The sequence below is a fragment of the Zychaea mexicana genome, assembly GCF_025766255.1.
Source record: "Zychaea mexicana strain RSA 1403 chromosome Unknown BDB00scaffold_178, whole genome shotgun sequence".
NCBI lineage: Eukaryota > Fungi > Mucoromycota > Mucoromycetes > Mucorales > Lichtheimiaceae > Zychaea > Zychaea mexicana.
The window spans coordinates 21,466-43,360 of NW_026516841.1; the positions used below are offsets into that span (position 1 = coordinate 21,466).

General features: G+C 44.8%; 8 protein-coding genes across 8 annotated transcripts; 3 read left to right on the forward strand and 5 right to left on the reverse strand.

Moving 5' to 3' along the window:
• Positions 1 to 867: 867 nt before the first annotated feature.
• BDB00DRAFT_859643 (uncharacterized protein) lies at positions 868 to 3,476 on the reverse strand. The gene is made up of 4 exons (XM_053125943.1): positions 3,445 to 3,476; positions 2,153 to 3,382; positions 1,677 to 2,073; positions 868 to 1,612 (listed from the first exon to the last, which is right to left on the reverse strand). Exons 2-4 carry the CDS (start codon positions 3,245 to 3,247, stop codon positions 1,299 to 1,301), a joined length of 1,806 nt encoding a protein of 601 aa, XP_052972831.1. The 5' UTR covers positions 3,248 to 3,382; positions 3,445 to 3,476; the 3' UTR covers positions 868 to 1,298.
• Positions 3,477 to 3,600: 124 nt separating this feature from the next.
• On the forward strand, positions 3,601 to 5,589 carry BDB00DRAFT_859657 (uncharacterized protein). Its single transcript, XM_053125944.1, has 8 exons — positions 3,601 to 3,890; positions 3,956 to 4,255; positions 4,347 to 4,385; positions 4,473 to 4,568; positions 4,644 to 4,757; positions 4,846 to 4,998; positions 5,059 to 5,196; positions 5,285 to 5,589. The coding sequence occupies exons 2-8, from the start codon at positions 3,977 to 3,979 to the stop codon at positions 5,528 to 5,530; spliced, it is 1,065 nt and encodes a 354-aa protein (XP_052972832.1). The 5' UTR covers positions 3,601 to 3,890; positions 3,956 to 3,976; the 3' UTR covers positions 5,531 to 5,589.
• On the reverse strand, positions 5,590 to 7,415 carry BDB00DRAFT_859659 (Aldehyde/histidinol dehydrogenase). The gene has a single exon (XM_053125945.1). It carries the CDS (start codon positions 6,997 to 6,999, stop codon positions 5,596 to 5,598), a length of 1,404 nt encoding a protein of 467 aa, XP_052972833.1. The 5' UTR covers positions 7,000 to 7,415; the 3' UTR covers positions 5,590 to 5,595.
• A 3,100-nt stretch (positions 7,416 to 10,515) lies between these two features.
• On the reverse strand, positions 10,516 to 12,737 carry BDB00DRAFT_859668 (CDP-alcohol phosphatidyltransferase-domain-containing protein). The gene is made up of 6 exons (XM_053125946.1): positions 12,335 to 12,737; positions 12,101 to 12,214; positions 11,646 to 11,974; positions 11,353 to 11,494; positions 10,957 to 11,265; positions 10,516 to 10,890 (listed from the first exon to the last, which is right to left on the reverse strand). The coding sequence occupies exons 1-6, from the start codon at positions 12,487 to 12,489 to the stop codon at positions 10,731 to 10,733; spliced, it is 1,209 nt and encodes a 402-aa protein (XP_052972834.1). The 5' UTR covers positions 12,490 to 12,737; the 3' UTR covers positions 10,516 to 10,730.
• A 1,235-nt stretch (positions 12,738 to 13,972) lies between these two features.
• BDB00DRAFT_859685 (uncharacterized protein) lies at positions 13,973 to 14,795 on the forward strand. The gene has a single exon (XM_053125947.1). The coding sequence runs from the start codon at positions 14,154 to 14,156 to the stop codon at positions 14,724 to 14,726; it is 573 nt and encodes a 190-aa protein (XP_052972835.1). The 5' UTR covers positions 13,973 to 14,153; the 3' UTR covers positions 14,727 to 14,795.
• A 5-nt stretch (positions 14,796 to 14,800) lies between these two features.
• BDB00DRAFT_191560 (uncharacterized protein) lies at positions 14,801 to 17,280 on the forward strand. The gene is made up of 3 exons (XM_053116413.1): positions 14,801 to 14,913; positions 14,993 to 16,725; positions 16,797 to 17,280. The coding sequence occupies exons 2-3, from the start codon at positions 15,115 to 15,117 to the stop codon at positions 17,079 to 17,081; spliced, it is 1,896 nt and encodes a 631-aa protein (XP_052972836.1). The 5' UTR covers positions 14,801 to 14,913; positions 14,993 to 15,114; the 3' UTR covers positions 17,082 to 17,280.
• On the reverse strand, positions 17,246 to 18,512 carry BDB00DRAFT_191718 (RNA 2'-phosphotransferase, Tpt1). Its single transcript, XM_053116414.1, has 3 exons — positions 18,056 to 18,512; positions 17,609 to 17,975; positions 17,246 to 17,540 (listed from the first exon to the last, which is right to left on the reverse strand). Exons 1-3 carry the CDS (start codon positions 18,170 to 18,172, stop codon positions 17,410 to 17,412), a joined length of 615 nt encoding a protein of 204 aa, XP_052972837.1. The 5' UTR covers positions 18,173 to 18,512; the 3' UTR covers positions 17,246 to 17,409.
• BDB00DRAFT_879522 (ribonucleotide reductase) lies at positions 18,468 to 21,781 on the reverse strand (the record flags this gene model as incomplete). Its single annotated transcript, XM_053127876.1, has 11 exons — positions 18,468 to 18,599; positions 18,675 to 18,916; positions 19,000 to 19,093; positions 19,191 to 19,236; positions 19,305 to 19,670; positions 19,743 to 19,953; positions 20,032 to 20,097; positions 20,183 to 20,926; positions 21,100 to 21,454; positions 21,556 to 21,662; positions 21,763 to 21,781. The coding sequence occupies 11 exons, from the start codon at positions 21,779 to 21,781 to the stop codon at positions 18,468 to 18,470; spliced, it is 2,382 nt and encodes a 793-aa protein (XP_052972838.1).
• Positions 21,782 to 21,895: the final 114 nt, after the last annotated feature.

Consider the following 21,895-nt stretch of genomic DNA (forward strand, 5'->3'; position numbering starts at 1 on the left):
GTGGTTCTTTTTTTTCAGCACTATCTGCTGCTATAGCTATGACACGTTGCTGAAAAAGATCTTTGCAATGACGTTGGTATAGAATGGAATACGAGTGCATCAGAATATAGTAGACAGAATAAACACTACTGGATACCGATATATGGGTGAGCACGATACAAAATATTCTACTTGCGCTTTTTTTTTGCTCACCGTTTAATTCCTTATATATTACGATAGGAACTTTCACTTGGCAGGTACGATTACTTAATAACACTTAATAAAACTCATCGTCTCCTTCTTTTGCTAACACAACACTAATATTTCTATTAAATCGTCGATCAGATACAGTAAAAGTGTAAGTGATACTCTGGGATAGCAATGGTTTTATTTTTGTCTTTGGAATGAACAAAATGCTCACATTGTATTTAGATATCGAGGTAGAGTAGAACAGAAGACCGATCTGGTTGTTCTATACAATATTCACACTGATTCCCTTTGTACATATCTGGCTAAACTTGAAACTTTATATGACGCATGTATTACAGAGTGTGTCCGAGTAGGTCTATTATAATATTGGTAGGAAGGAATAACAACAAAGCGGTGGTTCTTGATAACGTTTGTCTAACTACATGCTACTTTTTGTCATCTCTATAGTAGAATTACATCCAAGCGAGATTCATACAGCGAAAAACAGTAAGTAAAAGCTGCTTGAAAGCAATAAATAGTTCATCATTAAATAGCCGATTCGTATCTGCATTAATGCCTTACATAATTGTATCATTTCCAAGGGCCGCTAAGAATATCAAGTTCAGTCATTCACATAAGCGTGGAGGTTGGGTATTTACATCAGATAAAGGAGGCTGGCTCCTTCCCGAAGCATTCCAACCGGCTAGTGGCTGGGCTACCACTTTAGTTGCTAATCAAGGCATCAGTAGCTCATCTAAGTCAAGCTCTAACGACAGTTACAGTCCTCAGAAAAGCCGTTTGAGGAAGAAGATTTATAACAACATGCAGAATTTGTTACTATAAAACCGTATAGAAGCTGCAAATAATGGCCCTTCAAACATCCAACACCCGTTACACAGATGTGTGTTATTCAGATTACATACAATTTCCTTTTACTGATATGAGTAGTCATTAGCAGAAAACATACTTGATTTTAGAAATTTGCATAATTTTGGTCTTTTCCGACTATTTTTTAAGCTGCTATTTCTACAATAACTGACTGATTATAGATGGAAGTATCAGAAACATTGTTATGCATCTCGAAGTTACAAAAGGTGTGGATGTGGACGACGGAAGGATATCATGTTTAGCTAAATCGTAATATTGACATATCTTCGATCTAACTGATTGAAAGATGAGATGAGTATATCAGACAGCATTGCTAATCCCGGTAGCGGATATTGCTCATATAGTAAATGTGTTGTAGGAAGATTCGTATTTTCTAAGTAGGAAGTGACCAAAGAAGAAGTTGACGGGACTTGATGGTCGGCCGGCAATAGAGCCTTCTTCTTCAAGTTGAAATCTTCCTTCATCATGTGCAATAGCTCTACAGGAAACGGCAGGTCTGCGCAATGGCCAAGTTTCTCGAGACAGTAAAGAACGTGGGTCATTAAACACAACGAGACTATTTGAAGCTGTATGTGAGTTTTCTTTATACTACCTCAGCACAACATTATTAAGTGACTTACACGATGGATTTTCAGATGAATCCAAACCCCAGTTCCATTTCAAAGAGTGAATCAGAACTTTACTTGAGTTGAGAGCAAGCTTCATTAGCTTTTCCCGCACCGCTAATATGACGTTCATGGAAATGGTATTTTTTGAAGAGGATGGGACAAATTGAGGCTGTAGGATCGATGATGCGAGAACGCCAGTCAGAAGGTGCAGGGCAATGATTGGATAGAGCTGTAATGGCGACAGCTCTTTCTCAACAAGTGTGTACACCATTGGGTCGAACGGGTCTTCACAGATACGTAGCTCAGCTGGAAGGTCCTTCCACCAATCAAGAACAATAGGCTCGTATTGTAAGATGTCCTCCAACATTAATTCGCAAGGCTTCCCATAGAATATTGCGTTAATTTGTCCCTATTACCATCAGTGATTTAGCAACCATACACATCATTTTGCTCCAAAAAAAACGAATTCAAATATGATACGGGCTTACCATGATCGTCGATATGTATGGGATACCGAGGAGGCCAAAAATGTAATTGTACAATTGAACGAATTGCTGTGTCTTTTCCGGCTCGTCTTCCAAAATGTCCAACTTGAGCATTCGGTCCGGTATTGTGAAATTGATCTTATTTTCAAAATACATATCGAATGCCCGGTTGCATGTTTCCAGATACATACGATGTCGTTGGAAAAGAGCGCGCTCTACACGATTCATGTTATGCTCTTCGACTTCCAGTTCCGCGCAGATAAGTAACGCCACTGCGACTAGTCGACGGGATTCTACATAGTTCAAAAGTGCATCTGTCAGATACGCTTCCACGAGACTCGTCACAATTACAATATCCAGTTTGCGCTCCGGGTCTTCATAAAGTTCGAACAGTAGGTCTATGAACTTGCTGTAGAATTCTTCAGCCATAAGTCGTCTTTGTATGGGCGTATATTTGAGTACATGGCGGATTGAGACCAGTGCATCGATGCATACAGCGAGGACAATAGGGCACTCCGTTGGATCATCAAGGCTGTGATAGTGATTGAGAAAAGTTGGCGTGTGCACGTGGCCCGTGAGGATATTGCAATGCTCCAGATAAAGTGGGATAATGTGGTCCATGATGGCTCGATGGTTGAATGGGATGGATGCACCTCCACAATATGCATTGCTGTTTTCGTCGTCATAGCCGATCATTGCAAATCGTTTTTTACGAGGCTTCGACAGCACATTGCGTTGGAGTACTGTTCCAAGACCGAGCGTGGTGCTGATCGACGTACTCTCAAAGCGTATGGGGTCTTGCTTAAATAATCCCTTGAAAGGCGAAAGATAACGAAGCGACGCTTGTGTAAACTGAATGAAATCTTCTACGGTTTCAATTCGTGTGTCGAGTTGAATGAGTCCGTTGACAATGCTGAGTTGCCATTGGGTCGACGCCTGTTGCTTCTGCTGCACTTGTTGAAACTGTTGTTCCTGGTTGTTTGGAAACAACAGTCGTACCACTTGGGTTTTCATTGAATCTAATTGCTGTAGCTGTGCGTCTAGCTGAATTAGGTCGGTGCACCAGCGTTGTGTTTCTTGGAATCCATCGAGCCCCATGAGTTCGGTACTTTCTTCGAGGTACTCATTATTGTCGTCCGATTGAAGGCATTCAATTTTGAGTCTAGAACAACGATCGCATACTCGATTGCTGCTACAGCTCCATACGCACTTTTTCCTTCGAAGCTGACAAACCTGAAAAGCTCATTATTAGTTTTAAATTTCTTTCTTTACGTGTCTCTTTCTCTGTTTTGCACCTTTGCAAGGTTTTGGTAGTTTTGTGTTACGCATCAACAGAGGTGAGGAACTTCGCTTATCGGATGCTCAATGAAATTATCACTGGACCACTCATGCAGTAAGAAACCCGAGGATCTAGGGTGTCCAATGTTCTTTGATCACTAGGTTCCAATATCTTTATTCATAGAGACCTTTGGCACTTCTCGATAGAGTGTAAAAAATGCATCTGCTATGTCTTTTAATCTATTTTTTTATAGTATTGAGCGATTTTTTTGTTAACACCTGAAACAATGCCTTGCATACAGTGTTGAACCTGTTGAAACCCAGAAAAGGTTGGTGTCTCCTTTGTCGTTCTTAACTGCTTTTTTTCCTGCAAAAAATATAATGAAAGAGATCCGCCCTGCGCCTGTCGACTTTTCCACGTTTTCCAGACCAAACAAAACTTTAAAACGAAATCACGGTGATTGTAAGTTATTTTACGTCATTCTTTAATAGAATGGGGAGTTCCATTAACACAGTACGAAAAAAAAGGTCTAAACTCTGATCTTGATAATGTCAGCACGACAATCGAATTCTCTTTCTTCTACCAACAACAACATAACTTCCGTAAACCACACAATGGATCGCTCGAATGCTCAGAGTCATATACCAAAAAACAACTCCACGCGCAACGATTCAGTACTATCCGGAACGTCGATCGAAAGTGCTATTACGATCGTCGATGAGCCATCTTCGCCGTCAATCGATGATCTTTTGGAAGATTTACAAAGCTTAAGTATACAAAACAAAAGCGATCCGGCGCCGGTAGAGAGTAGAACGCTTACGAAAGAGGTACAATGCTTATGTATAATGGTTTTTATATGTGAAAGTGGAAACTAGCGAGAGTGAGAAATCTAATAACCATGTTGAAAAAATATTGTAGTACCTTGCTGCGAAAAAGGCGGCATTAGAGAAAATACAGGTAAAAGAAGAGCTGTTTTCGCAAATACATAGTTTTTGTGGTGTGACTGATCTAGTATCCTTTGAATTGTGCTCATCGATCCTGTAGAGTCCTTTGGCAAAAAAATGGGATGATTTATATGAGAAAACCTCGCTTGCCAAAGCGCCATCTGTGAAACCACTCACTGATGATGAAGCTGCTTTGGTAACTAATGTATTTCTTGATACTGGCAAAACTGGTGTTAGCTGAAGGGATTTTGTTGACCGAACTTCTTGCTAGGTGGAAAATATTATGCGAAACACGAGCTCACGAGAACTTGCACAATTAAAGACCGCCATTGTCCAATATAGCGATATTCAAAAGTTAAGGCCTGGAGTGTGGCTAAACGACGAGGTAAAAGGCAGCTCATTGAGAAAAATAAGAAGATCAATAGATTTTTATGGTAGCAGCGAGCATACATGCTAATTTGGGAGATAAAAAGATTATCAACTTTTATATGGAACTCATTGCCGACCGTTCGCGATCAGAAGATGCCGCGGAAAAGAAGTTACCAAGTGTGCATTGCTACAACACATTCTTCTGTTCAACATTGCGAGATCAGGGATATGCAAAAGTGCGACGATGGACAAAAAGGGTAACTGTCAACTGAAAATCCTGCCATTCATGGGTTGCACATATTTACGGATAAAAACAGGTCGATGTTTTCGCCAAAGATCTGCTATTCGTGCCTATCAACTACGCGTATCATTGGACTTTGGGCATGATTGATATGAAGCACAAGAAAATAACCGTATACGACTCAATGGGTGGCTCTCATCGTGCTACATTGCAGGTACTTTTCCATACAGTGTTTAGATGTGATTGAATTCCTTCTAAAGCTTATATTCTCAAAGCTGTTACTAAATCAGCTTTTTGTTTAGTTATTACTGAAATATCTTGCTGATGAGCACCAGGATAAAAAGAAACAGTCATTAAATATGTCAGGATGGGAAACTGGCGAGGCACGAGGCATCCCACTGCAAGCCAACATGCACGACTGTGGTGTCTTTACGTGTACATTTGCGGAACGACTGTCAAGACAGAACCATATGGATTTTACTCAGGCTGACATGGAATTGATTCGGAAACGTATGGTTCTCAGCATCGCGAAGCAAGAAATTGTATGAGAAATGGTTAAATGTTGTAATTAAAAATATATATATATAAAGTACATGTAGAAAATCGTACATCATTATAAGCCAGTAACAACACTTTTTACAAATGTAAATTCATCCAAAGCAGCTTGGCCAAGGTCGTTTCCAATGCCCGACAATTTACGACCACCAAATGGGTTGTACGGAGGCATGATGTTGTAAGTGTTGACCCAGACATATCCTGTGCGCAACTTGGAAGCGACATGATGTGTCTGCCGTTGATTCTTTCCAAACACACCCGCAGCTAGACCATATGGCGACTTATTGGCGCGTTGAATTGCCGAATCAATGTCGTCAAAGGGTTCCAGGACACTCAGCACTGGACCAAAAATCTCCTCAGTCGCCAATGGTGCATCATCCGGTACGTCCGTGAATAGTGTCGCAGGAACAAAGAATCCACCCCCAATTGTTTGCTGCGTTGATGGGGCTGTGCCAACATGGGCTGGTTTTTGTTGTTGAAGGTAGTCTTGCACACGGTTGTATTGGTTTTGATCGATTAGAGGGCCGTAGACAGCCCGATCCATTTCCTGTATCACTGCGTCGACAAATGCATCGTGAATAGATCGTTCGATAAGCACGCGAGAAACGGCACAACAATTCTGTCCAGCGTTAGAGAAAGCTCCAAGGGCTACGTGTCCTGCTGCTTCTTGGATATCGGCGTCTTTGAGCACGATGACTGGATTTTTGCCACCGCATTCCAGGGTCAAAGGCGTGAGCCGTTGTGCCTGCTGCTGCATAATCGCTTGTCCTGCACGGGTGGATCCGGTGAAGCTTGCCTTGTCTACGCCGTCCATCACAGCTCGACCAACCTCGGCGTCTCCGGGAAGTACGCTAAGCACACCTGGAGGTAAAATATCCGTGGCCAAGTCAGCAAGTGCCAAAGCAGTCAATGGAGTCTGCGGTGCTGGTTTGAGCACGACACAATTGCCAGCGGCCAGCGCTGGTGATAGTTTCCATCCTGCGAGCATCAGTGGGTAATTGAACGAGACTACCAGTCCCACGACGCCATAAGGCTCGCGCAGTGTGATCGAGTGCAAGGTGTTGTCCACCATCGAGTGACCAAAAAGCTTGTCGGCATAGCCAGCAAAGTATCGCATACATTCGATCGTGTCGTTTATTTCGTATTCGGCATCCTCGCGTGGTTTGCCCGTTTGCAATCGTTCAAGATCAGTCATTGCATCCCGATTACGTGCAAGTGCATCGGCCCAGCCTAAAAGTGCATCGCGTCGTTCGCTACCGCTTGTCGATTGCCAACTTGCTTGTGCCTGGCGAGCACTGACTAGCGCTTCCTTCACGTGGTCGACTGTTGCTTCCGTGACGACGTAGTCACTTGTTGATTTGCCGGTGCTTGGATTGATGATGGGTCGTGCTCGTGAGATTGACGTTTGAAATTGCCCACGAATGTAGGGTCCTAAAGAATTCCATGCTTTTCGTCCTGACATGTCTGGTTTCTTAAATAGTGCGACTCTGAAAGCTCCGGAGAGACAAGCTTAATCATATATACCCAGCATAGTTGCTTGTTATTAAGACTATCACTATATGCTTCTGTCTCATATAATAATCTATTGCCAAGCAGAACATCTATTCCATTGCTGTGATAAGCACTTTTGCTATTTTGTGTCGTTGTTATATTGTATGTGCTAAAACAGTCTATGTTGTTGTAAAGCGATCCACCAAGAAGGCAGCATACGAAGCAGTTCCTCATGACTCGCAGCTTCTCGAGTAAGCCATTTACGAGCCTTGTCATCAGACTATACAAAATACAACGGCACCCCATGAAAAGAGGTCATTTGGACCTGGGACTGGTCGCGTATATCAGCAAGGCTCAAAATGAAAAAGATACAGCAGGACACATCCGTGCCGGACATCTCCGACGATATTAGTAATAAGCTTCACCAAAACTAATGAAGTTGGCTGGGTCATGATTGCTACATAGAGCACTTGATTGAAAACATTGTTAGTATCGATGCATCGCTCTTACTAGGATGTATAATGCGGAGCCATCGGCCTGATGTCCGACCAGGTTATATATTAGCAACTACCCCCTGACAGGATTAGTGTACATTTCCTCCTTGTGAACTTGAGTGATCAGAATATAAGAAAATAGGTAATTAGGGGGTTTCAAACTCCTGGCCAGCTGGCTAAATTTCGCGATAGACTGTCCCGAACACACATACGCGTCTTTTCTTTTATTGTCTAATCATCAGTGGCTACACCCAAATCTACTTCCACCTCTGAAACTACAATGATAAGAACCAGCTCCTGAATGCAACTGTATAAGAAAAAGAAACGCTAACAGTGGCAATTCGGCAACTGGCAGTAATTCCAATGCACCTGTTGCCCCCGCAGCCAAACGCAAGGTTCGCGTTGTCGTGAATAATCCCTCCAATGAGGCGTCCGATTCGCGCGATGTTTCTGGAACTGAAGAAGGGGACCAAGACCGTGAAGAAGAAGAAAAATGCGAAGGTGTAACAGAAGACGAAGGAGAGACGGGTGGTAATGCACAAGGCCAAGAAAAAACTACTGCTTACAAGCGCACAACCAAAGAGCACTACGAAGCAATGGTTGATAGGCTTGAGAAACCGGGGAATTTTGACCTATTGACAGGTAATGCTGCCAAAGGCAAGCCGGTTGGTGGTAAGAAGTTGAAGCCTACCACTGGACTTCTTCACGCGGGATATGTCAACAAACATGTCAACATCCCCAATCATCTTCAACCTTGGACTGGAAAATCGGCCAAAGGCCGGTTCTCAACTTTAAAAGACAAGTACAAGGCAGAAGAAAGAGCATCCAGAAAAGCCACCGGATATGATCTTGAGCCAAATCACATCAAGGCCGGACTAAAGACGATTGATGACCGCAAGGAGTACGAATGTCCTTGCTTTGCGCGGATGGATGCTTTGTTTGGCAAGAAGCATAACGTCAATCCGATCCTTGTGGGAGAGTTTGATGGTGTCACAGCATCTACCTTGGTACCTGAAACCTCGACAGTTCCAGGTACACCAGCTTTTGAACATGAAGAAAACGAGCCCGAACGAAGTGACAGACTGCAACCAGAGGATCTTGATCAAATGTTGCAGGACATGGATGATTTCGTCCGTGATACACCAAGTCCTGCCTCGAGTCTGACGCGCAGACAATTTCGTGCTCTCTCGACCTCTGCTCCTGCGCTTGCTCCTTCTCGAGAATCATCGCTTCCCGTGTCAGAAGAAGAAGATGATGAGCCCCCAAAGCGCACCAAGAAACGGGACTTTGCAGCCACCTACGCCGAAACGGAACGAGAGCATTTGAAGCTTGAAAAGAGGCGTCTCCAGTTGGAAAATGAGAAACTTTCAATGGAGAGAGCTCATTTGCAGGCTCGTCTCGATTTCGACTGCGACAAATTGAAGCTTACCACCAAAGCAAACTTCGTTCGCGACTTGGCTCTTGGTGGAATGGATAAAGATCAGATCCGTGATCTCTTGGATGAGTTTTTTCAGAACGAACTTTAATCAAATATAAAATTAATGCGCTACATCCGTATCCTATAAATGCTATCAATCTCTTTGACACGAAATGAAATCATTAATCTTTTCTCTCCATTGTGATGCTGTGTATTATCGTTCACTGATGGTTCGATGCGCTCCACTCTAGTATTATCGGCTGCTTGATCAGCAGGCCACTCGTCATTTTCTACAAGTAAAAAGTTGTGAAGACACACGGTGACACCAATAGCCCTTATCACCCTCGGCATGTCTCCGTTCTTTTTGACCTGAAAATGCACTCTTTTTAAGCATTGCTAACGGTTTTTCAGAATACCAAAGGTGTTTCCGATAACAACGCGCGCTGAAGCAATATCTTCATTAAACATTGTATTTCGTTCGTTTCCTTCGGTGTCCAGCTGTCTGTAAGGTGTGAGCAACCCCATGCTCAAAGCATATCCAGCATTACCAATCAAATATCATCATTGGTGAAATAGTCTTGCTCTCGAGCCACAACAGAAGTGTCCTTGAATGCCGCAGAGTCACTAACGGAACCGGGCCATCCTGTTTGAAGAAACCAAATGAATCGGCGATCATCACATATAGCCTGAACGTTCAGCGCTTAGGTGCACTTGCGAGTAAAATACGAGGATCATCAATAGCAGGCATTTGCAAAAAGATAGCATGCGTACCATCGACAAACCCAACAACATGGGGGAAGCCATGCAGCTCTTAGATTCGTGCTGACATGGCTCGACGCTTTTCTGTGTCTGGCCACTTGATAAATGTCGGTGCCATAGAGTCGATGGCCTCATGGATTCTGTCGTTGAACAAGGATATAGTTCCGGCAGCAACCCCCCATTCACGCGCAAGTTGGGCAACCGAGGCACCCGTACCACTGTGAGCTAAGTACTCTAGAGCAATAGCAAGCTGAATCCATACAGGCGTTTGTTGACCCGACCTCTCACGGAAAGTAGGTGTATCTGTCACCAATGCTTCTAACTTGCGTAATGACTTCTTGTTCATCCGAACAATCTTTTTGAACTCTTTGGTAGACCATTTGAAAAAAAAATTGCGGTTCTCCTGGAGCTTGGCAATACTTCGCGGAGGGTTCAAATGTTGGTGGCAAAGGATGCCAGCCTTGATCTTCGCCAGTTTTTAAAGGCGTTTACGTGCAGCTTTTTCTTCCTTTGAGTTCCAGCGGAAATGCACTTTACGCGCCATGCAGAACATTATTGCAGTGTCTACTTGAGAAAGAGTCCATTGGCGGTCGGATGTTTTAGGCATTAGGTGAGATTACAAATTGTCGAGACAAAAACTTCAAATGTGTGGATTTGGACAAGTTGACAGGAACGGCTCGATGCTCTATCCAGCACCGGATAGAATTGACCAGATAGCATTGACCCAGCTGGCAAAAAAAACTATCCCAGCTGGCGAAATTCGGTTCTATCTAGCGAAATTTGGCCAGCTGGCCAGGAGTTTGAAACCCCCTAAAATGAGTTGAAAGAAATTTAGGGATATATATTTGTCTATGTGCACTTCTGCGTTGAAGCAAATTGAAGGAGATTTTGAAGCATTGTACAGTTGAATATTATCTTTTCCTTTTTAAGGCCCTCTAACAGATAATATAAAGTTACTATTATATACGTTTCTATATAATTTTTTCTGTTTTCTTATAAAAATGAATATACATGTATGTATAGGCAGAACACCTAGTTCTTCTTTTGTCGTGGAATTACAAGGCATCGGATGCCCAGGTACGAGCAGAAGCTGTTGATGACAAGCACGGCCCAGCGCAAGTATGCCACCAACGCAAATGCAAAATATGCGCATATATAGTAGTACTCGGTTTCGGGGGTAAAGATTGGGGGACTGCATGTATAGATGACAGATCAGCAACCCTATGTTGTAAGAAGTAAAATAACTGTTTATACTCACATATCAAGGACGCTTGGCAAGTTGCTGATGATGGCACCACCAATAAGAGGAAGTAGCAGTACTGTGAACCGAGGGAATCGAGTCTTGAGGAGATGGGCTAGGATGATCTTGGTCGCCATACGACCAAATACAATACCTGTCGTCAGTGTGTAGAGAATGTAGTGGTGATGGGAGAGGATGAACGAGTACGGAGAGGCGACCCAGAAAAAGAACGCAGCGCAGTAGATGGTGATGGGGAAGTTTTCAACAATCATGGTCGACACAAAGGGCTTGTTGTTCTTGCGGCAGGCCTTGTACATGGCGAAAAAGCTGTTTTACAATGGTCATCAGTTCCCCTCTCCTAGCAGAGTCCCTATCATCATGCTTTCATTGATCCACCCAAACAAAACAACATACCACACGGGAACATGCGTGAATAAAAACATGAAAGCAATGAAGGAGATAATCACATGACACAAGGGCATCGTCGCAAGAACGGATGGCAGGGACCATGACTGCGGCACGACTTGACCAAGGGGAAGTTGCCACATGGATGGTCCTGAGAAAAGATAGAAGCAAACAAACCACATGTGCCTCCCAATATCAGAACCTCGTAGTTGCTTTTGCATCCCCTGTGCACGCAACTTGTGCAATTACCACTTTCTCAATCTACTGTTGCTGATCCACTCAACCTGAAAAAGGGACCTTACCATAGGTGCCTGAAAGGATAAACACAACACATGAGACAATAACACCCTCTGTAGGTGCATTGATATAGCCCAGGTACAAAGTGCCAGTATGGTACTCTTCGGCAGTCGACAAGTAGAATCCAAACATGGCAATACTGTATAAGATGACGCTTCCGAGGGAATGGCCCATACCCAGTGCAGCAGCTTGCAACAAGGCAGCAAACGAGGTGTTCAATGCATCACATCCATGATCAAACAGTTCGCCAAGCGGTGAAGAGGTACCCGTGCGTCTAGCTTGCTTACCGTCGACATTGTCAAAGGTACTATAGAGCCAGAGCGAGGCAGCGAATCTATCGAGTTGAAAAGAACGGTAAGTCTCTCTATACACCTGCTGATCTGAGTATGACGTTTTATCACTAAAATAGGGTGGGGACCGTGCTTGATGCATCTGTATTTTTTGATCTGTATAACGTTACCCGTAATATAACCATCGCGGTCCGCCCTCTGCATCCATTTCTGGGGCGAAAACAACGGTCAGGGCGACGCTAATGACCATAAAGCACAAGCCAATGAGTGTGATCAGGTTGGGTCTATTAGCAAGTGAGAAACAGCAACGTTAGCTTATATTACCTTCTGTCAAAGGTCGAATAGGCAAACGCGCCATAAGCATACGCAAGCACCCAGAGAAGAAGAATCAGCAGTATACTTGCGCAATCCACATGGGAAAGAGAGTAATGGTCCATTCCCAATAATGCTTAAGAAAGAATCGCGTGGTGAAGGACTTGTCGACAGCAGAGTACTTGTACAGCTTCAAGTTCTTGAGCTGTTCCTCGGGGAGGAACTCGCTTGAAAGTATATTTGCCATAACAATGGATTGTTCTTGCTAGGGGGAGACAGAAGGGAACAAAAGAGAAGAGAGGATCAGGGGAGAATGGTCTTGTTGCAAGGAGATATATTTATAGCTGTGTACGGATAAGCAGAAGGCTTTCTCTTGTCTCTATGTCACAAGGGCCCTTTTGTATCGTTGATGTGTGTGAAGTAGAAAGGGAGCAAAGCGCGTTTATGAAAATGGAAATAAGAGAGAGCGAGAATATTATGATGATGGTTGGGGGTTGGAGTATCAAAAAAAGCTCACGAAGAGAGAGCGAGCGGCCGGTGACACAAACAACCCCAGCTTTGGCTGCTTCTTTTCTTTCTTCACATGTGCCTCTTGCCATAGTGGATTAACGGTTGGCAGTTGTCTATAGAGTCACTTGTACCTGCAATGGAAGCGATGCCCCCGGTAACAAGAGCAGCAGCCATCAGTTGATCGCATGTGTCTGTTCTTACATATTTCCACATATGCTTTCTTGCTTATCAGCCTGTCTATCAGCTTGCTACTTAGCAGCCCTGCTTGGAAGTGAGTGGCTCATTTGAGCTTAGCTACTTGCACACTACCCTTTTCCATCATAGGCGACGACACCCACCACCACACATCTATCATTAAAGCAGGCTACCGGGACAACATCCGCTTGTATGTTTGTGGTTGTGCTCTAGATTGAGGAGTATGGCACTAACATGAGATATAGGGTTCGGGTGCCACACCTCGCCATCACCATCCCTTGCAAGCAGACAAGACGATACGTAGAGAAGGGAGTCATATTCGCAACGAGTGACACGTATATATCATCCTCATCATCACTATCATCGGCAAGAGAAAGAGAAAGGAGAGGGCTGGCTGGGCTACTGGGCTGTACATCAAGGCGAGTCCAAGTCTCGGCATTGCGCGAGTGATGGACAAGTAGCCCAGGTCGCACCATGTTTGTCTGGCTTGGCAGAAAGCAATAATAACAATAAGGGCTGTCTAAAAAAAGAGCGTGTATGATACCTTACAGCAATAATATTATCTGACTATCACCGTTCGGGTTACAGAGCCTGTTCCCTCCCGACCGTGTACTATAAAAATAACTGCTGCTACTTGGAGTGTGCTGCGTTGTGTTCGGCCTTTCTATATTCTTGCTTCTCTCCTCTTTCCGCACAACAAACAACTTTCCCGTTGTTCCCAAACGACGCCCGCAACACACAACGAAAACAAAGACTCTCGCCTCTGACAGTCTTTCCAACACTATCTGCCTCATCTCGGTCACCGATTGACGCGCTAGTGGGAGGTGCAGGCTTCATTATCGCCTTCAAGACTTTTAATGTCCATGCTCTTCAACCTGTGCTGATTCAATAAACACTTTTTCTGTTGTTGTATAAACCATACCACTTTCCTCTTTCTCTTTTTTTCTTCCCCTTCCATTACTCTCCACATTCCATTCTCCTCTTACTTTGTGTCTCTCCCTCAAACCTATTATCGTCCAAAGGAACCGTTTTTTGGACGCCGCCTTACTTTTTTTTTTCTCCACTTGGACTTTTGAGAACCAATAGCCAATACAGGCAACGCACATACACACAACACAACCTTTGGGAGGCAGCCTGAACAAAATAGAAAAAACCAAACAAACCCTTCTTCTTTTTCCCCTCCTCCATAATATATCCGTGCGCCCAATGTACCCCCACTACCATCATCAGCCTCTGGATAGTGGTAACAATGTAATGCCTGGATCAATGTACCATCAACCACCACCGCCGCGTCAACAATACCCACACCATCCTCATGCTCACCACCCAATGGCACCAGCAGCACAACAACAACAGCAACACCCGATTGTGCCCTCACAGGCAGCAGCCGTCGCTTCTGCTGCTGCCGCTGTTCGACATCCCGTCTATCAACAACAACAACAACAACAACAACCTCCACAACCTCCTCCACCAGAACCTTTACCGAGTGCAACAGACATACACCAGACATTGCAACTCACCATTCCGCAAATGGCGGAGTTTGCCTCGTCCATGGTATATCTAATGTGGCACGCTCGACGGCCATCGGTCATGGCCTTGCACAGCGCTTCCAAGATTGCGGATGGCTCCAATCATGCCGAACAAGATGCAATGCAAAGTAGGGAAACTGCAAACATTGCAAATGCTACGAGTAGCGCGTTTAAAAAGTTCTCTCGTCAGGTACTTGAGAAAGAGGGTGTGCTAAAGGTGGATGAGAGAGATAAGAGACTTGTCACTTGAGTTTCTGTGTCTTGTATTGCTAGTTACTGACAGTTATTACTGCTTTAGATTTTACATGCAACACAATTGTCAGAATCGGTGGTGATGCTTTCACTAAAGTACATTGCAATGTTATTACAAAAAAATCCCAACATCCAAGGTGCAGAAGGATCTGAATACCGTCTGTTTACAGTTGCGCTGATGCTAGGTAAATTGCGATTGATGACTTTTATTTGGGAGGTTTTGGGGGGATGATAATGGCAAAGCTAGGTGTTAAAGGAGTATAGGTTGATTTCTTTCTTGGGAATTTGATGGGTCCTGACTGTGTACATCTCTTCGTTTCTGTCCAGCCAACAAATTTCTCGACGATAATACATTTACCAACAAGACGTGGTCTGATGTTTCGGGAATGAAGGTCACTGACCTGAACATTATGGAACTCGAGTTTCTGGATGTCTTGAACTTTGGATTGTTTGTAGGCAAAGATGAGTTCGGAAGGTGGAAGGTGGCATTGGTCCACTTTAAGAACCAGCTGCAGTCGGTATATCAGGCACAGGAACAACAGCAACGACAAAAGATGATCGAAGCTTCCCTCAAAAGCGTTGGCCTTTCGATGTTGCAGCCACAAGACCAGCAACAGCAACAACAACAACAACAACAACAGCAGCAGCAGCAACAACAACAACAACAACAACAGCAACAGCAACAGGCTTGGACACTACCTCAGGATATGACACGGCAGCAGCAATCACAACAGCAACAACAGCAGCAGCAAGCAGCGGCAGCGCATCAGCAGTACCATCAGCAATATTTGTACCTGCTTTCCAAAGCACAACAACCTCAATTCCCTACACAACCGCTCAATCAGCCGCTTGTGCGAGTACCGCTGAGGATACCGGCACAACCGGTGTACATGAATGCTGGGCATTCGTCTTCCCAACCGTCGCAGACTGCACCACCGTCACAGCAACAGCCTGCTCAACCACCGATTACGCCTGTGTCCATGTATGATGATGCCTCGTCCATGATGAACTCAGCCATGCGCACGGCCGGCGGTAACAGCAGCGGTACCGTCAGCAGCGGTGCACCGGTGATAGTGACATCGTCAAACACACATCCTACCGATACCGGCAACCAGCGGCCGTCGTATCCACAACAAAGCATTGCACCGTCTTCCATCGATACCCAATTTCCGTCACACTACCCACCTCGCCAGACCCCGGCGCCATCCTCATCATCAGCAGCAGCAGCAGTATCATCGGGGGTGATACACCCCGTAGCTACCAGTAAGCCCTTGAACAGCAGGCCAATGTACGACAACTATGGGATGCCGGGCCCTGCCGCTCCTCCTCCTACGACTGTTGCTTCAACCCCGAGCGGGAATGACTCGCTCTATCCAAACTATGGATCTGCACTACCTGGGAGAGCGCCAACTCCTACTGCGACTTCTGGAGCACCTCCACCACAACAGCACCAGCCGCAACAACAAGGCTACCCTCCACCACAACCCACGTATCCACCTCCACCATCACAACAACAACAACAACAACAGAATCCGCCACCACCACCACCACCACAACAACAGACACCATCACTGCAACCTCAGCATCAGCCGCTTCCGCCACCTCAGGCGCAGCAACAGCCACCGCAGCATCAACCTTTAAGGCAACAAGCAGCCACGCCAGTGCAACAGCAGACCGATTACGCTGGAGGTGCTGGGAATGTTGCACCGTCTTCCATGTACTATTATGCCACGCCATCCGCAACACCAACGGCGGTGCACACAGATAACGCATATGGTTACAGCAACGGCTCTGCCTCACGACAAACGGTGCGTTCCTACTATCTCGAGTCGCCCGCACCGCCTGCTCAGCAAATGGCAACACCTAGCACCTCCGCTGCTGAGTACCATGGCAACTACGGCATGTCAGCCTCGGCGTCGCAGCCGGTGATAGCCGGTGACATGTACGCCAATAACGCCCAGCGCATGATGCGCACAGCGTCCAATCCGGCGTACCAGGTAAGCACCACACCTCTCATTTATAGGTGGCGATAATAAGTAGCTACTAGGTGTTTAACTTGACAATTTAGAATCCTGCCATGTATCCACCGCAATCATCCATAGCATCACAACAACAATCTGCTGTCGCATATTCTAAGCAATATCAGCATCCACGTCAAAAACAGCAACCATCCTCATCCTCATCATCATCATCATCGATGCAGCAACAATTAGCACCGCAATCGCAATCGCTGCCACCACCCCCACCACCACCACAAACTCATCAAATCGTTCCCGATGATTACAGCGGCCCTGTTCCTGAAGACCCAATGACAGCTGCCGAATCATACAGGACTACTCAACATAGACGATGATCATGCTTCATTTACCCCACCTCCCAACTTTTCTCTTTATAACTCTCCAACTTAGTCTTTTCTTTTTTTCCATTTTATATATATATACACAATCACAACACCCACACTCATATATATATTATTTCTTTTTTTCTTCCTTTTTTTTTTCACGCGTTTTTAAAAAAACATATTCTTATATATCTGCCCCCTCTTGCTTGTTTCAACTTTCCAAATAACCGCTTGTGCACATACCGGCCTGCTGTATTCCTCTTTAACTTTTTTTCTTTTTTTTTTACCCTTTTTTTTCTCTCTCGTTTTGTAAACCAAAGAAGAAAGACTAAGGGGCTTATCATTGGATGTCAATAAAAAGTGATTTGCCTTGACGATCAACTACTTTGCTAAAGTATTTTGTAAGTAATATGCCATCTTGTCCTTCTGTCAGAATCACGTTGTTGGCCGATCGGAAAAATGCAATGCCGTCTATGATAAGCCCGTTAGCTTGGGGTGCGTCGATGATGAGCAGGTTGGTCACATAGTCAAATACTTACCCTCCATGGCTTTCGACATGTCGATATAAATGTAGACTTGACTAGTCGACCGCATGCCACTAATCACACCCGATTCACCTGGTAATCCAGTGGCGCAGTGGATATGATGCCGCTCCATACGGCTAAGGCCCTGTTGTCGAATTTGTTGCCAGCTGTCCAACGACGTCCCGTGAACCACAACAGGCAGCGTATCTGTTATTCTTTCGAGCAATTCCTCTTGATCCACACCCTTGACAGTATGTCCTTGATTCGCCCGAATCATCCATACATTATCAATCTCGGCCATTGCGAATCGTTGCTTGTCATTTTTTTGCACAACGTGTTCAATTTGTTCTCGTGTATAGCTTTTGAATTTGGCTAAAGCAAGCTAGTATACTTTTGCGTTTAATATAAGTTTTTTTTTGAGTAACAAACAGCAAGGGGAAATTTTAGAGCCCCATCACTTACGATATCTGACAAAGGAATGTAACCATCAGGGCGCATCACAAGTTTATGCTTGGCAGCGCCATGACGCAGGATATACGAGAGAAGCTTGGACAGTTTGATTGTTTCGTGTGGATCCATCAGTTATGTATATGTGTAAAGAAGAACAAGATAGAGGCGCAGTCGCCAACAAATGCGGGGCTCTTATTTGAATGTAAGTTGTTGTTTAACATGAGAGTTGTGGTGAGTGTAATGTAAAAAAATGTACAGAAGTCTTTTTTAGGTGTGGCCGGTGAGAACGGGATAGAGAGAGGAGGGAGAGGAAATATACGACGGATGGGAAGGGGAAGTAATATATATGCTATGTAGAAGAAATACTATTAAAAGGGAGATGGGGGTTTTGAGCGAAAGAGGAAAAATTATAATGTAGTTTAGCTTAACCGCTGCAGCTAATGCAGGCATCTCGGTTATCAAGCGAGCATTGCATAGCAGCCAGCTTGTCTTCTGCGTCTTTTTGTGCGTTGGGATCATCGGCCTTATCCTTCAATGCAAGCTGGTCGACAGTGAACTGAATAGAGCGAGAAAAAAAAACTTAGTCTCTAAGCAAAAAGACATACTCAAGTATGATTTGATATATTCATACCTTGATAGCATCTACGGCAGGTCTTGACCGGAGGTAGTACATGCCAGTCTTTAAACCACGCTTCCAAGCGTAAAAGTGCATGGAGGAGAGTTTACCGTAGCTGGGTTCCGCTACAAATAAGTTGAGCGACTGTGACTGATCAATGAATGCAGCACGATCGGCAGCCATGTCAATGATAACACGCTGGGAGAGTTCCCATACGGTCTTGTAAAGCTTCTTTAAATCATCAGGAATCATAGGAACTAATACAAATTTCACTTAGTATGCAATCCAATAACACAACAGTACTGTATCAAGTCTATTGTCTCTATCGCCTGTACTTTACCTTGTTGAATACTGCCATTGTGGGCAATGATCATGTTCTTGACTTGCTCGTTCCACATATTACGATCAATCAAGTCCTTGAGCAAGTGGTGATTCTGAATTTGTATACAACGAAGGTGGAAAAGCTAAGTTAGCGATTGAAAAGTAAGAAAAGGCGAGGGGGACATCGATCAATCATAAAGGTCAACGTACCACTACTTGGAATTCACCGCTCATGACACGTCTTGTGTAAATATTGCTACACGATACAATTTTGATGAGCTTTACGCTTCTTCTTTCTGCGTGTGTATCAGAAGCAAGACATACCTGGTATAAGGCTCGAAACATTCGTTGTTACCGAGAATTTGACTTGTGCTAGCCGTTGGCATAGGGGCAACAAGCAAAGAGTTGCGAACGCCATGCTTGGCAATCTTTGCACGAAGGCCGTCCCAATCCAACCGGTCAGAGCCCTGAACGTCCCACATGTCGTGTTGCAAGACGCCCTTGCTGACAGGCGAGCCTTCGTACGTTTCGTATGCGCCAAGCTTTTCGGCAAGTTCAGAAGAAGCTTCCAGAGCAGCGTGATAGATGGTTTCAAAGATATCCTTGTTGAGCTGTCTTGCTTGGGGAGAGTCAAAGGGAAGACGAAGCAACAAAAAGGCGTCGGCCAAACCTTGGACACCGAGACCGATACTATAGCCATAAATGAGGTGTGATTTATCAGTATCATATCTATGGACATGGTTAACAGAGAGAAATACTTACGGACGATGTCTCATGTTACTCTTCTTGGCTTGAGGAACAGGGTAGTAGTTGACATCAATGACCTTGTTCAAGTTCTTGGTCACAATTTTGGTTACGGCATGTAGTTTTTCAAAATCGAATTCTGATGTTTCGGTGTTGACAAACTTGGGCAGTGCAAGCGATGACAAGTTGCAGACAGCAACTTCGTCAGGGGCCGAGTACTCGATGATTTCTAGAAATGACAGAGTGAGTTTACACAAGTGAGCATTACGCCGAGAGAAAATATAGCAAAAGCAGAGCGGTTTCTTACCAGTACACAAGTTGGAGCCCGTGATAGTACCCAAGTTTTTTTGGTTTGATTTCTCATTGCATGCATCTATCAACATTTATTTTTCAATGAGTCAGACTTAGTAGACCATAGCAGGATTCAAAAGTTGCATTTAATTTTCAGGAGGTATTACCTTTGTAAAGCATGTAGGGCATGCCCGTCTCAATCTGCGCGTCCAAGACAGCAAACCAAAGCTTTTGAGCACTGACAGTCTTTCTGGCTCTGCCTTCTTGCTCGTACTTGATATACAAACGTTCAAACTCTTCACCATAGCATTGATCAAGACCAGGGGCTTCATTAGGACAGAACAGCGACCAATCGCCGTTGCCCTCGACGCGCTTCATGAACAGATCAGGCACCCAGAGACCCAAGAATAGATCGCGCGCACGGACTTCTTCTTTGCCAGAGTTCTTGCGCAAATCCAAAAAGTCAAACACGTCAACGTGCCACGGTTCAAGATACATGGCAAAGCTTCCATTACGCTTGCCACCTCCCTGGGTCACGAAACGGGCCGTGTCGTTATACACGCGCAGCATGGGGACAATGCCATTCGACGTGCCATTCGTACCGGCAATGTACGATCCCGATGCGCGAATCTTTTGGAAACTGCAACCAACGCCGCCTGCAGACTTGGAGATAATGGCACATGTGGTCAACGTATCGTAGATACCTTCAATGCTGTCGTCTTGCATTTGGACCAGGTAGCAGCTGGAAAGCTGAGGGCGCGGTGTACCGGCGTTGAAGAGGGTAGGGCTGGCATGGGTAAAGTACTTGTTGGACATGTAGTAATATGTCTCGAGGGCAGCATCGATATCTTCATTGTGGATGCCCAACGATACGCGCATAATCATGTGCTGGGGACGCTCGACGATTCTACCTATAGACACCCAACAAGTGATAAATATCATATATCAGTGATTGTAAGATTAGTAAGCAGCACGAATTATCTTTTTCTCTAATTTTTTTGATGAACGAAAGCGAGAAAGTGTGCATGTATACGTAGAGGTAGGAGCAAGGTGGGTGGTGGGGGAGGGGAATATAAAGCATTACCATCGATCTTCATCAGATAGCTACGTTCCAAGGTCTTGAAGCCAAAGAAATTAAAGTCATAATCGCGTTCATAATCGATGGCAGCATCAATTCGTTCGGCGTGCTTTTGCGAAATGTCGTACAGTTCTTGCGAAACCAACGGGTTTTGGGTCTTGAGCTGGGGATGCTCATGATGATACAGCTTGTGGACAACCTTGCTGAAGTCAGTGTCGGTCTCCTTGTGCAAGTTGGACACGGCAATACGCGCAGCAAGGATAGCATAGTCAGGGTGCGTGGTGGTCATGTACGCAGCAGTTTCAGCAGCAAGGTTATCAAGTTCAACGGTGGTGATGCCCTGGTACATGCCTGTTACGACCTATAGAATGCAATTCCATTACATTAGAAGCTGACCTATGGATACGTAGTGGAAAGGACGGGAGGAAACAAAGGTGCATGTGTTCCCTTTCTTATATGTACCTTTTGCGCGATCTGAGGAGGGTCAATGAACTTGGAATCCAGATTGCTGCATAACTTGTTGATGCGCGATGTGATCTTGTCAAAGTGCACCTGCTCTTTGCGACCGTCTAGCACATAAAAAAGGTATGAGTATCGTCAATAAAGAAGGAGCAAGCAGGACACACCCGTCTTCCTAATATAGAAGCAGACAAGGAGAGAACGCGTTACCTCGTTTGAGGACAAACATTGGATAGGAATAACAGAGGGAGAGAAAGAAGATGTATGCGAGAGTATGAAAGGTCCTTGTACTTCTTTAACAGAACAAGAGGACAACCGGCACAAGGAAGGAAGAGGGCGACAA